The 14770-nt window shown below is 56.8% G+C and overlaps 1 protein-coding gene across 1 annotated transcript in view; it reads left to right on the top strand.

Moving 5' to 3' along the window:
- Positions 1-14770, top strand: part of DDR1 (discoidin domain receptor tyrosine kinase 1) — a 296382-nt gene that overhangs the window by 194125 nt on the left and 87487 nt on the right. Inside the window, exon 3 of the mRNA XM_078641698.1 lies at positions 2435-2537. Coding sequence (XP_078497824.1) covers positions 2435-2537 — 103 coding nt within the window. The remainder of the gene's footprint in view (positions 1-2434; positions 2538-14770) is intronic.

Here is a 14770-nt window from a genome sequence, read left to right on the forward strand (position 1 = left end):
AGGGTCTGTGAGGGAGCTGTGTGTTCTCGGGATGCCGGGGAAGGGTCTGTGAGGGAGCTGTGTGCTCTCAGGGTGCCGGGGGAGGGTCTGTGAGGGAGCTGTGTGTTCTCGGGATGCCGGGGGAGGGTCTGCGAGGGAGCTGTGTGCTCTCAGGGTGCCGGGGGAGGGTCTGTGAGGGAGCTGTGTGCTCTCAGGGTGCCGGGGGAGGGTCTGTGAGGGAGCTGTGTGTTCTCAGGGTGCCGAGGGAGGGTCTTTCAGGGAGCTGTGTATTCTCGGATGCCGGGGGAGGGTCTGTGAGGGAGCTGTGTGCTCTCAGGGTGCCGGGGGGGTCTGTGAGGGAGCTGTGTGTTCTCGGGATGCCGGGGGAGGGTCTGTGAGGGAGCTGTGTGCTCTCAGGCTGCCGGGGGAGGGTCTGTGAGGGAGCTGTATGCTCTCAGGGTGCCGGGGGAGCGTCTGTGAGGGAGCTGTGTGCTCTCAGGGTGCCGGGGGAGGGTCTGTGAGGGAGCTGTGTGCTCTCAGGGTGCCGGGGGAGGGTCTGTGAGGGAGCTGTGTGCTCTCAGGGTGCCGGGGGAGGGTCTGTGAGGGAGCTGTGTGTTCTCGGGATGCCGGGGGAGGGTTTGTGAGGGAGCCGTGTGTTCTTGGGATGCCGGGGGAGGGTTTGTGAGGGAGCCGTGTGTTCTCGGGATGCCGGGGGAGGGTCTGTGAGGGAGCTGTGTGTTCTCGGGATGCCGGGGGAGGGTCTGTGAGGGAGCTGTGTGCTCTCAGGGTGCCGGGGGAGGGTCTGTGAGGGAGCTGTGTGTTCTCAGGGTGCCGAGGGAGGGTCTTTCAGGGAGCTGTGTGTTCTCGGATGCCGGGGGAGGGTCTGTGAGGGAGCTGTGTGCTCTCAGGGTGCCGGGGGGGGGTCTGTGAGGGAGCTGTGTGTTCTCGGGATGCCGGGGGAGGGTCTGTGAGGGAGCTGTGTGCTCTCAGGGTGCCGGGGGAGGGTCTGTGAGGGAGCTGTATGCTCTCAGGGTGCCGGGGGAGCGTCTGTGAGGGAGCTGTGTGCTCTCAGGGTGCCGGGGGAGGGTCTGTGAGGGAGCTGTGTGCTCTCGGATGCCGGGGGAGGGTCTGTGAGGGAGCTGTGTGTTCTCAGGGTGCCGGGGGAGGGTCTGTGAGGGAGCTGTGTGTTCTCAGGGTGCCGGGGGAGGGTCTTTCAGGGAGCTGTGTGTTCTCAGGGTGCCGGGGGAGGGTCTGTGAGGGAGCTGTGTGTTCTCAGGGTGCCAGGGGAGGGTCTGTGAGGGAGCCGTGTGTTCTCGGGATGCCGGGGGAGGGTTTGTGAGGGAGCCGTGTGTTCTCGGGATGCCGGGGGAGGGTTTGTGAGGGAGCTGTGTGTTCTCGGATGCCGGGGGAGGGTCTGTGAGGGAGCTGTGTATTCTCAGGGTGCCAGGGGAGGGTCTGTGAGGGAGCTGTGTGTTCTCAGGGTGCCGGGGGAGGGTCTGTGAGGGAGCTGTGTGTTCTCAGGGTGCCAGGGGAGGGTCTGTGAGGGAGCTGTGTGTTCTCAGGGTGCCAGGGGAGGGTCTGTGAGGGAGCTGTGTGTTCTCAGGGTGCCGGGGGAGGGTCTGTGAGGGAGCTGTGTGTTCTCGGGATGCCGGGGGAGGGTCTGTGAGGGAGCTGTGTGTTCTCAGGGTGCTGAGGGAGGGTCTGTGAGGGAGCTGTGTGTTCTCAGGATGCCGGGGAGAGTCTGTGAGGGAGCTGTGTGTTCTCAGGGTGCCAGGGGAGGGTCTGTGACGGAGCTGTGTGTTCTCAGGGTGCCGGGGGAGGGTCTGTGAGGGAGCTGTGTGTTCTCAGGGTGCCGGGGGAGGGTCTGTGAGGGAGCTGTGTGTTCTCAGGGTGCCAGGGGAGGGTCTGTGAGGGAGCTGTGTGTTCTCAGGGTGCCGGGAGAGGGTCTGTGAGGGAGCTGTGTGTTCTCGGGATGACGGGGGAGGGTCTGTGAGGGAGCTGTGTGTTCTCAGGGTGCTGAGGGAGGGTCTGTGAGGGAGCTGTGTGTTCTCAGGATGCCGGGGAGGGTCTGTGAGGGAGCTGTGTGTTCTCAGGGTGCCAGGGGAGGGTCTGTGAGGGAGCTGTGTGTTCTCAGGGTGCCGGGGGAGGGTCTGTGACGGAGCTGTGTGTTCTCAGGGTGCCGGGGGAGGGTTTGTGAGGGAGCTGTGTGTTCTCAGGGTGCCGGGGGAGGGTCTGTGAGGGAGCTGTGTGTTCTCAGGGTGCCGGGGGAGGGTTTGTGAGGGAGATGTGTGTTCTCAGGGTGCCGGGGGAGGGTCTGTGAGGGAGCTGTGTGTTCTCAGGGTGCCGGGGGAGGGTTTGTGAGGGAGCTGTGTGTTCTCAGGGTGCCGGGGGAGGGTCTGTGAGGGAGCTGTGTGACCTCTTTTAAGGCTCGTGACCTCTGACCTTGTCCCCACAGCCACCTGCCGCTACGCCCTGGGGATGCAGGACCGGACCATCCCTGATGAGGACATCACAGCGTCCAGCGCCTGGTCGGACTCCACCGAGGCCAAGCACAGCAGGTGAGGGGGGACCAGGGGGGGCAGGTATTGGGGCCCCTGGGTGGGGATGGGTATAGGGGGCCCTGGGTGCGGGCAGGTGTGGGGGCCCCTGGGTGGAGGTGAATATAGGGGCCCCTGGGTGGGGCTAGGTATGGGGTGCTGGGTGGGGGCAGGTGGGGGCCTTTGGGTGGAGGTGAGTATAGGGGGCGCTGGGTGGAGGTGAGTATAGGGGGCCCTGGGTGGAGGTGAGTATAGGGGGCCCTGGGTGGAGGTGAGTATAGGGGGCCCTGGGTGGAGGTGAGTATAGGGGGCCCTGGGTGGAGGTGAGTATACGGGGCCCTGGGCCAGGGCAGGTATGGGGGCCCAGGATGGGGCTGGGTATGGGGGTTCAGGGTGGGGCAGGAATGGGGGTTCAGGGTGGGGCAGGAATGGGGGGGCCTGGGTGGGGGTGGGTATGGGGTGTTCAGGGTAAGGGCAGGTATGGGGGGCCCCGGGTGGGGGTGGGTATGGGGGGTCCAGGGTAAGGGCAGGTATGGGGGTTCAGGGTGGGGGCAGGAATGGGGGGGCCAGGGTGGGGGTGGGTATGGGGTGTTCAGGGTAAGGGCAGGTATGGGGGGGCCCCGGGTGGGGGCAGGAATGGGGGGGGCAGGGTGGGGGTGATTGTAGGGGGCCCTGGATGGGGGCAGGTGTGGGGGCCCTTGGGTGGCGGTGGGTACCGTGCGTGGGCCCTGCGGATGGAGATGACACGTTGTGTCCATGGAGGTGGTGCCCCCTGATGGCACGACACCAGCGTTGCCCCCCCCCCCCCCCACAGCTGAGATTGTCAGAGTGACCCCTGCCGGCTTCCGCCATGTCAGAGGCAGAGTCTGCGCCCCCTGCTGGCAGGAGAGCAGTGTGACATGTCCCTCCCATGTCAGAGGCAGTGTCTGGCGCCCCCTGGTGGCAGGAGCTCAGCATGACATGTCCCTCCCATATCTAAGGTGGTGTCTGGCGCCCCCTCCCGGAGATGTTTTAGGGAAGGGGCAAACTGGGCTCTGGGTCAGGGCCCCACCTTTAGGGGGGGGGGCCGATAGGGGCAAATCTGTTCTGCACAGTCCGCCACATGACCCTGAATGAATCTGAAACATGGATTGTTTTAAACACCATTTTCCTTTCATATATTTATAATACGGATGATGTGTAGGAGTCCCTTAAACATTTTGCAGAGAAATGTTTGTTTTTCAACACCATGCTACAGCCATGAAAAGTTTCTATTAGATCAAAACAGGACCTCACGTGTGAGACTTGCCGCAGAGAATATTAGTGAGCTGCTGCTGTGTTACTGTATTCAAACACACATCACTATCCACCCTCATGGCAAGGTGGTGCCTGGGTGCCCCTGGTGGCCAGAGAGCAGCATGACATGTGTCTCCCATGTTAAAGGTGGTGCCTGGGTGCCCCTGGTGGCCTGAGAGCAGCATGGCATGTGTCTCCCATGTGAAAGGTGGTGCCTGGGTGCCCCTGGTGGCCTGAGAGCAGCATGGCATGTGTCTCCCATGTTAAAGGTGGTGCCTGGGTGCCCCTGGTGGCCTGAGAGCAGCATGGCATGTGTCTCCCATGTTAAAGGTGGTGCCTGGGTGCCCCTGGTGGCCTGAGAGCAGCATGACATGTGTCTCCCATGTGAAAGGTGGTGCCTGGGTGCCCCTGGTGGTCTGAGAGCAGCATGACATCTGTCTCCCATGTTAAAGGTGGTGTCTTCGTGCCCCCTGGTGGCATGAGAGCAGCATGACATGTCTCCCATGTTAACGGTGGTGTCTGGATCCATACGGAGGCGTGAGAGCAGCATGACATGTGTCTCCCATGTTAAAGGTGTGCCTGGGTGCCCCCTGGAGGCATGAGAGCAACATGACATGTGTCTCCCATGTTAAAGGTGGTGTTTGGATTCCCCCTGGAGGCATGAGAGCAACATGACATGTGTCTCCCATGTTAAAGGCGGTGTTTGGATTCCCCCTGGAGGCATGAGAGCAACATGACATGTCTCCCATGTTAAAGGTGTGCCTGGGTGCCCCCTGGAGGCATGAGAGCAACATGACATGTGTCTCCCATGTTAAAGGTGGTGTTTGGATTCCCCCTGGAGGCATGAGAGCAACATGACATGTGTCTCCCATGTTAAAGGCGGTGTTTGGATTCCCCCTGGAGGCATGAGAGCAACACGACATGTGTCTCCCATGTTAACGGTGGTGTCTGGATCCTCACGGAGGGTTGAGAGCAACATGACATGTGTCTCCCATGTTAAAGGTGGTGTTTGGATTCCCCCTGGAGGCATGAGAGCAACATGACATGTGTCTCCCATGTTAAAGGCGGTATTTGGATTCCCCCTGGAGGCATGAGAGCAACATGACATCTGTCTCCCATGTTAAAGGTGATGCCTGGGTGCCCCCTGGTGGCCTGAGAGCAGCATGACATGTGTCTCCCATGTTAAAGGTGATGTCTGGGTGCCCCCTGGTGGCATGAGAGTAACATGACATCTGTCTCCATGTTAAAGGTGGTGCCTGGGTGCCCCCTGGTGGCATGAGAGCAACATGACATGTCTCCTATGTTAAAGGTGGTGCCTGGGTGCCCCCTGGTGGCATGAGAGCAGCATGACATGTCTCCTATGTTAAAGGTGGTGCCTGGGTGCCCCCTGGTGGCGTGAGAGCAGCATGACATGTGTCTCCCATGCTAAAGGTGTGTCTGGATTCCCCCTGGTGACATAAGAGCAGCATGACAAGTGTCTCCCATGTTAAAGGTGGTGCCTGGGTGCCCCCTGGTGGCATGAGAGCACTATGACCTCTGTCTCCCATGTTAAAGGTGATGTCTGGATTCCCCTGGTAGCATGAGAGCAGCATGACATGTGTCTCCTATGTTAAAGGTGGTGTCTTCTTGCCCCCTGGTGGCATGAGAGCAGCATGACATGTGTCTCCCATGTTAAAGGTGATGTCTGGGTGCCCCCTGGTGGCATGAGAGTAACATGACATGTGTTTTCCATGTTAAAGGTGGTGCCTGGGTGCCCCCTGGTGGCATGAGAGCAGCATGACATGTGTCTCTCATGTTAAAGGTGGTGCCTGGGTGCCCCCTGGTGGCATGAGAGCAGCATGACATGTCTCCTATGTTAAAGGTGGTGCCTGGGTGCCCCCTGGTGGCGTGAGAGCAGCATGACATGAGTCTCCCATGCTAAAGGTGTGTCTGGATTCCCCCTGGTGACATAAGAGCAGCATGACAAGTGTCTCCCATGTTAAAGGTGGTGCCTGGGTGCCCCCTGGTGGCATGAGAGCAGCATGACATGTGTCGCCCATGTTAAAGGTGTGTCTGGATTCCCCCTGGTGACATAAGAGCAGCATGACAAGTGTCTCCCATGTTAAAGGTGGTGCCTGGGAGCCCCCTGGTGGCATGAGAGCACTATGACCTCTGTCTCCCATGTTAAAGGTGATGTCTGGATTCCCCTGGTAGCATGAGAGCAGCATGACATGTGTCTCCTATGTTAAAGGTGGTGTCTTCTTGCCCCCTGGTGGCATGAGAGCAGCATGACATGTGTCTCCCATGTTAAAGGTGGTGCCTGTATGCCCCCTGGTGGCATGTGAGCAGCATGACATGTGTCTCCCATGTTAAAGGTGGTGTTTGGATTCCCCCTGGTGGCATGAGAGCAGCATTACATGTGTCTTCCATGTTAAAGGCGGTATTTGGATTCCACCTGGAGGCATGAGAGCAACATGACATGTGTCTCCCATGTTAAAGGTGGTGCCTGGGTGCCCCTGGTGGTCTGAGAGCAGCATGACATCTGTCTCCATGTTAAAGGTGGTGCCTGGGTGCCCCCTGGTGGCATGAGAGTAACATGACATCTGTCTCCATGTTAAAGGTGGTGCCTGGGTGGCCCCTGGTGGCATGAGAGCAGCATGACATGTCTCCTATGTTAAAGGTGGTGCCTGGGTGCCCCCTGGTGGCATGAGAGCAGCATGACATGTCTCCTATGTTAAAGGTGGTGCCTGGGTGCCCCCTGGTGGCATGAGAGCAGCATGACATGTGTCGCCCATGTTAAAGGTGTGTCTGGATTCCCCCTGGTGACATAAGAGCAGCATTACATGTGCCTCCCATGTTAAAGGTAGTGCCTGGGTGCCCCTGGTGGCATGAGAGCAGAATGACAAGTGTCTCCCATGTTAAAGGTGGTGCCCGGATTCCCCTGGTGGCGTGAGAGCAGCATGACATGTGTCTCCCATGGTAAAGGTGGTGTCTGGGTGCCCCCGGAGCCACGAGAGCAGAATGTCATGTGTCTCCCATGTTAAAGGTGGTGCCTGGGTGCCCCCTGGTGGCATGAGAGCAGCATGACATGTGTCTCCCATGTTAAAGGTGGTGCCTGGATTCCCCTGGTGGCGTGAGAGCAGCATGACATGTGTCTCCCATGTTAAAGGTGGTGCCCGGATTCCCCTGGTGGCGTGAGAGCAGCATGACATGTGTCTCCCATGCTAAAGGTGGTGTCTGGGTGCCCCCGGAGCCATGAGAGCAGAATGTCATGTGTCTCCCATGTTAAAGGCGGTGCCTGGATTCCCCTGGTGGCGTGAGAGCAGCATGACATGTGTCTCCCATGTTAAAGGTGGTGCCTGGATTCCCCTGGTGGCGTGAGAGCAACATGACATGTGTCTCCCATGTTAAAGGTGGTGCCTGGGTGCCCCCTGGTGGCATGAGAGCAGCATGATATGTGTCTCCCATGTTAAAGGTGGTGTCTTGGTTCCCCTGGTGGCATGAGCGCTGCATGACATGTGTCTCCCATGTTAAAAATGGTGCCTGGATCCCCCTAGTGGCGTGAGAGCAGCATGACATGTGTCTCCCTTGTTAAAGGCGGTGCCTGTATGCCCCCTGGTGGCATGAGAGCAGCATGACATCTGTCTCCCATGTTAAAGGTGGTGCCTGGGTGCCCCCTGGTGGCATGAGAGCACTATGACCTCTGTCTCCCATGTTAAAGGTGATGTCTGGATTCCCCTGGTAGCATGAGAGCAGCATGACATGTGTCTCCTATGTTAAAGGTGGTGTCTTCTTGCCCCCTGGTGGCATGAGAGCAGCATGACATGTGTCTCCCATGTTAAAGGTGATGTCTGGGTGCCCCCTGGTGGCATGAGAGTAACATGACATGTGTTTTCCATGTTAAAGGTGGTGCCTGGGTGCCCCCTGGTGGCATGAGAGCAGCATGACATGTGTCTTTCATGTTAAAGGTGGTGCCTGGGTGCCCCCTGGAGACATGAGAGCAGCATGACCTGTGTCTCTCATGTTAAAGGTGATGTCTGGATTCCCCTGGTAGCATGAGAGCAGCATGACATGTGTCCCCCATGTTAAAGGTGGTGCCTGGATTCCCCCTAGTGGCGTGAGAGCAGCATGACATGTGTCTCCCATGTTAAAGGTGGTGCCTGTATGCCCCCTGGTGGCATGTGAGCAGCATGACATGTGTCTCCCATGTTAAAGGTGGTGTTTGGATTCCCCCTGGTGGCATGAGAGCAGCATGACATGTGTCTTCCATGTTAAAGGTGGTGCCTGGGTGCCTCCTGGTGGCATGTGAGCAGCATGACATGTGTCTCCCATGTTAAAGGTGGTGTTTGGATTCCCCCTGGTGGCATGAGAGCAGCATGACATGTATCTTCCATGTTAAAGGTGGTGCCTGGGTGCCCCCTGGCGGCATGAGAGTAGCATGACATGTGTCTCCCATGTTAAAGGTGATGTTTGGGTGCCCACTGTTGGCATGAGAGTAACATGACATGTGTTTTCCATGTTAAAGGTGGTGCCTGGGTGCCCCCTTGCGGCATGAGAGTAGCATGACATGTGTCTCCCATGTTAAAGGTGTTGTTTGGATTCCCCCTGGTGGCATGAGAGCAGCATGACATGTGTCTCCCATGTTAAAGGTGATGTCGGGGTGCCCCCTGTTGGCATGAGAGTAACATGACATGTGTCTCCCATGTTAACAGTGGTGTCTGGGTGCCCCCGGTGGCATGAGAGCAGCATGTCATGTGTCTCCCATGTTAAAGGTGATGTCTGGGTGCCCCCTGTTGGCATAAGAGTAACATGACATGTGTCTCCCATGTTAAAGGTGGTGCCTGGGTGCCCCCTGGTGGCATGAGAGCAGCATGACATGTGTCTCCCATGTTAAAGGTGTGCCTGGGTGCCCCCTGGTGGCATGAGAGCAGCCTGACATGTGTCTCCCATGTTAAAGGTGGTGTTTGGATTCCCCCTGGTGGCATGAGAGCAGCATGACATGTGTCTCCCATGTTAAAGGTGATGTCGGGGTGCCCCCTGTTGGCATGAGAGTAACATGACATGTGTCTCCCATGTTAACGGTGGTGTCTGGGTGCCCCCGGTGGCATGAGAGCAGCATGACATGTGTCTCCCATGTTAAAGGTGATGTCTGGGTGCCCCCTGTTGGCATGAGAGTAACATGACATGTGTCTCCCATGTTAAAGGTGGTGCCTCGGTGCCCCCTGGTGGCATGAGAGCAGCATGACATGTGTCTCCCATGTTAAAGGTGTGCCTGGGTGCCCCCTGGTGGCATGAGAGCAGCCTGACATGTGTCTCCCATGTTAACGGTGGTGCCTGGGTGCTCCCTGGTGGCATGTGAGCAGCATGACATGTGTCTCCCATGTTAACGGTGGTGTCTGGGTGCCCCCTGGTGGCATGTGAGCAGCATGACATGTGTCTCCCATGTTAAAGGTGGTGTTTGGATTCCCCCTGGTGGCATGAGAGCAGCATGACATGTGTCTTCCATGTTAAAGGTGGTGCCTGGGTGCCCCCTGGTGGTATGTGAGCAGCATGACATGTGTCTCCCATGTTAAAGGTGGTGTTTGGATTCCCCCTGGTGGCATGAGAGCAGCATGACATGTGTCTCCCATGTTAAAGGTGATGTCGGGGTGCCCCCTGTTGGCATGAGAGTAACATGACATGTGTCTCCCATGTTAACGGTGGTGTCTGGGTGCCCCCGGTGGCATGAGAGCAGCATGACATGTGTCTCCCATGTTAAAGGTGATGTCTGGGTGCCCCCTGTTGGCATGAGAGTAACATGACATGTGTCTTCCATGTTAAAGGTGGTGCCTCGGTGCCCCCTGGTGGCATGAGAGCAGCATGACATGTGTCTCCCATGTTAAAGGTGTGCCTGGGTGCCCCCTGGTGGCATGAGAGCAGCCTGACATGTGTCTCCCATGTTAACGGTGGTGCCTGGGTGCTCCCTGGTGGCATGTGAGCAGCATGACATGTGTCTCCCATGTTAACGGTGGTGTCTGGGTGCCCCCTGGTGGCATGTGAGCAGCATGACATGTGTCTCCCATGTTAAAGGTGGTGTTTGGATTCCCCCTGGTGGCATGAGAGCAGCATGACATGTGTCTTCCATGTTAAAGGTGGTGCCTGGGTGCCCCCTGGTGGTATGTGAGCAGCATGACATGTGTCTCCCATGTTAAAGGTGGTGCTTGGATTCCCCCTGGTGGCATGAGAGCAGCATGACATGTGTCTCCCATGTTAAAGGTGATGTCTGGGTGCCCACTGTTGGCATGAGAGTAGCATGACATGTGTCTCCCATGTTAAAGGTGATGTCTGGGTGCCCACTGTTGGCATGAGAGTAACATGACATGTGTCTTCCATGTTAAAGGTGGTGCCTGGGTGCCCCCTGGCGGCATGAGAGTAGCATGACATGTGTCTCCCATGTTAAAGGTGATGTCTGGGTGTCCCCTGGTGGTGTGAGAGCAGCATGACATCTGTCTCCCATGCTAAAGGTGGTGTTTGGATTCCCCCTGGTGGCATGAGAGCAGCATGACATGTGTCTCCCATGTTAAAGGTGATGTCGGGGTGCCCCTGTTGGCATGAGAGTAACATGACATGTGTCTCCCATGTTAACAGTGGTGTCTGGGTGCCCCCGGTGGCATGAGAGCAGCATGACATGTGTCTCCCATGTTAAAGGTGATGTCTGGGTGCCCCCTGTTGGCATGAGAGTACCATGACATGTGTCTCCCATGTTAAAGGTGGTGCCTGGGTGCCCCCTGGTGGCATGAGAGCAGCATGACATGTGTCTCCCATGTTAAAGGTGTGCCTGGGTGCCCCCTGGTGGCATGAGAGCAGCCTGACATGTGTCTCCCATGTTAACGGTGGTGCCTGGGTGCCCCCTGGTGGCATGTGAGCAGCATGACATGTGTCTCCCATGTTAACGGTGGTGTCTGGGTGCCCCCTGGTGGTGTGAGAGCAGCATGACATGTGTCTCCCATGTTAAAGGTGGTGTTTGGATTCCCCCTGGTGGCATGAGAGCAGCATGACATGTGTCTCCCATGTTAAAGGTGATGTCGGGGTGCCCCCTGTTGGCATGAGAGTAACATGGCATGTGTCTCCCATGTTAACGGTGGTGTCTGGGTGCCCCCGGTGGCATGAGAGCAGCATGACATGTGTCTCCCATGTTAAAGGTGATGTCTGGGTGCCCCCTGTTGGCATGAGAGTAACATGACATGTGTCTCCCATGTTAAAGGTGGTGCCTGGGTGCCCCCTGGTGGCATGAGAGCAGCACGACATGTGTCTCCCATGTTAAAGGTGTGCCTGGGTGCCCCCTGGTGGCATGAGAGCAGCCTGACATGTGTCTCCCATGTTAACGGTGGTGCCTGGGTGCCCCCTGGTGGCATGTGAGCAGCATGACATGTGTCTCCCATGTTAACGGTGGTGTCTGGGTGCCCCCTGGTGGCATGTGAGCAGCATGACATGTGTCTCCCATGTTAAAGGTGGTGTTTGGATTCCCCCTGGTGGCATGAGAGCAGCATGACATGTGTCTTCCATGTTAATGGTGGTGCCTGGGTGCCCCCTGGTGGTATGTGAGCAGCATGACATGTGTCTCCCATGTTAAAGGTGGTGTTTGGATTCCCCCTGGTGGCATGAGAGCAGCATGACATGTGTCTCCCATGTTAAAGGTGGTGCCTGGATTCCCCTGGTGGCGTGAGAGCAGCATGACATGTGTCTCCCATGTTAAAGGTGGTGCCTGGGTGCCCCCTGGTGGCATGAGAGCAGCATGATATGTGTCTCCCATGTTAAAGGTGGTGTCTTGGTTCCCCTGGTGGCATGAGCGCTGCATGACATGTGTCTCCCATGTTAAAAGTGGTGCCTGGATCCCCCTAGTGGCGTGAGAGCAGCATGACATGTGTCTCCCTTGTTAAAGGCGGTGCCTGTATGCCCCCTGGTGGCATGAGAGCAGCATGACATCTGTCTCCCATGTTAAAGGTGGTGCCTGGGTGCCCCCTGGTGGCATGAGAGCACTATGACCTCTGTCTCCCATGTTAAAGGTGATGTCTGGATTCCCCTGGTAGCATGAGAGCAGCATGACATGTGTCTCCTATGTTAAAGGTGGTGTCTTCTTGCCCCATGGTGGCATGAGAGCAGCATGACATGTGTCTCCCATGTTAAAGGTGATGTCTGGGTGCCCCCTGGTGGCATGAGAGTAACATGACATGTGTTTTCCATGTTAAAGGTGGTGCCTGGGTGCCCCCTGGTGGCATGAGAGCAGCATGACATGTGTCTTTCATGTTAAAGGTGGTGCCTGGGTGCCCCCTGGAGACATGAGAGCAGCATGACCTGTGTCTCCAATGTTTAAAAGTGATGTCTGGATTCTCCTGGTAGCATGAGAGCAGTATGACCTGTGTCTCTCATGTTAAAGGTGATGTCTGGATTCCCCTGGTAGCATGAGAGCAGCATGACATGTGTCCCCCATGTTAAAGGTGGTGCCTGGATTCCCCCTAGTGGCGTGAGAGCAGCATGACATGTGTCTCCCATGTTAAAGGTGGTGCCTGTATGCCCCCTGGTGGCATGTGAGCAGCATGACATGTGTCTCCCATGTTAAAGGTGGTGTTTGGATTCCCCCTGGTGGCATGAGAGCAGCATGACATGTATCTTCCATGTTAAAGGTGATGTTTGGGTGCCCACTGTTGGCATGAGAGTAACATGACATGTGTTTTCCATGTTAAAGGTGGTGCCTGGGTGCCCCCTTGCGGCATGAGAGTAGCATGACATGTGTCTCCCATGTTAAAGGTGATGTCTGGGTGTCCCCTGGTGGTGTGAGAGCAGCATGACATGTGTCTCCCATGTTAAAGGTGGTGCCTGGATCCCCCTAGTGGCGTGAGAGCAGCATGACATGTGTCTCCCTTGTTAAAGGCGGTGCCTGTATGCCCCCTGGTGGCATGAGAGCAGCATGACATCTGTCTCCCATGTTAAAGGTGATGTCTGGATTCCCCTGGTAGCATGAGAGCAGCATGACATGTGTCTCCTATGTTAAAGGTGGTGTCTTCTTGCCCCCTGGTGGCATGAGAGCAGCATGACATGTGTCTCCCATGTTAAAGGTGATGTCTGGGTGCCCCCTGGTGGCATGAGAGTAACATGACACGTGTTTTCCATGTTAAAGGTGGTGCCTGGGTGCCCCCTGGTGGCATGAGAGCAGCATGACATGTGTCTTTCATGTTAAAGGTGGTGCCTGGGTGCCCCCTGGAGACATGAGAGCAGCATGACCTGTGTCTCCCATGTTTAAAAGTGATGTCTGGATTCTCCTGGTAGCATGAGAGCAGTATGACCTGTGTCTCTCATGTTAAAGGTGATGTCTGGATTCCCCTGGTAGCATGAGAGCAGCATGACATGTGTCCCCCATGATAAAGGTGGTGCCTGGATTCCCCCTAGTGGCGTGAGAGCAGCATGACATGTGTCTCCCATGTTAAAGGTGGTGCCTGTATGCCCCCTGGTGGCATGTGAGCAGCATGACATGTGTCTCCCATGTTAAAGGTGGTGTTTGGATTCCCCCTGGTGGCATGAGAGCAGCATGACATGTATCTTCCATGTTAAAGGTGATGTTTGGGTGCCCACTGTTGGCATGAGAGTAACATGACATGTGTTTTCCATGTTAAAGGTGGTGCCTGGGTGCCCCCTTGCGGCATGAGAGTAGCATGACATGTGTCTCCCATGTTAAAGGTGATGTCTGGGTGTCCCCTGGTGGTGTGAGAGCAGCATGACATGTGTCTCCCATGTTAAAGGTGTTGTTTGGATTCCCCCTGGTGGCATGAGAGCCGCATGACATGTGTCTCCCATGTTAAAGGTGATGTCGGGGTGCCCCCTGTTGGCATGAGAGTAACATGACATGTGTCTCCCATGTTAACAGTGGTGTCTGGGTGCCCCCGGTGGCATGAGAGCAGCATGTCATGTGTCTCCCATGTTAAAGGTGATGTCTGGGTGCCCCCTGTTGGCATGAGAGTAACATGACATGTGTCTCCCATGTTAAAGGTGGTGCCTGGGTGCCCCCTGGTGGCATGAGAGCAGCATGACATGTGTCTCCCATGTTAAAGGTGTGCCTGGGTGCCCCCTGGTGGCATGAGAGCAGCCTGACATGTGTCTCCCATGTTAAAGGTGGTGTTTGGATTCCCCCTGGTGGCATGAGAGCAGCATGACATGTGTCTCCCATGTTAAAGGTGATGTCTGGGTGCCCCCTGTTGGCATGAGAGCAGCATGACATGTGTCTCCCATGTTAAAGGTGTGCCTGGGTGCCCCCTGGTGGCATGAGAGCAGCCTGACATGTGTCTCCCATGTTAACGGTGGTGCCTGGGTGCTCCCTGGTGGCATGTGAGCAGCATGACATGTCTCCCATGTTAACGGTGGTGTCTGGGTGCCCCCTGGTGGCATGTGAGCAGCATGACATGTGTCTCCCATGTTAAAGGTGGTGTTTGGATTCCCCCTGGTGGCATGAGAGCAGCATGACATGTGTCTTCCATGTTAAAGGTGGTGCCTGGGTGCCCCCTGGTGGTATGTGAGCAGCATGACATGTGTCTCCCATGTTAAAGGTGGTGTTTGGATTCCCCCTGGTGGCATGAGAGCAGCATGACATGTGTCTCCCATGTTAAAGGTGATGTCTGGGTGCCCACTGTTGGCATGAGAGTAGCATGACATGTGTCTCCCATGTTAATGGTGATGTCTGGGTGCCCACTGTTGGCATGAGAGTAACATGACATGTGTCTTCCATGTTAAAGGTGGTGCCTGGGTGCCCCCTGGCGGCATGAGAGTAGCATGACATGTGTCTCCCATGTTAAAGGTGATGTCTGGGTGTCCCCTGGTGGTGTGAGAGCAGCATGACACCTGTCTCCCATGCTAAAGGTGGTGTTTGGGTGCCCCCTGGTGGCATGTGAGCAGCATGACATGTGTCTCCCATGTTAACGGTGGTGTCTGGGTGCCCCCTGGTGGCATGTGAGCAGCATGACATGTGTCTC

The sequence above is a fragment of the Lissotriton helveticus genome, chromosome 5_1 (genome assembly GCF_964261635.1).
Source record: "Lissotriton helveticus chromosome 5_1, aLisHel1.1, whole genome shotgun sequence".
In the NCBI taxonomy this organism is placed as follows: Eukaryota; Metazoa; Chordata; class Amphibia; order Caudata; family Salamandridae; genus Lissotriton; species Lissotriton helveticus.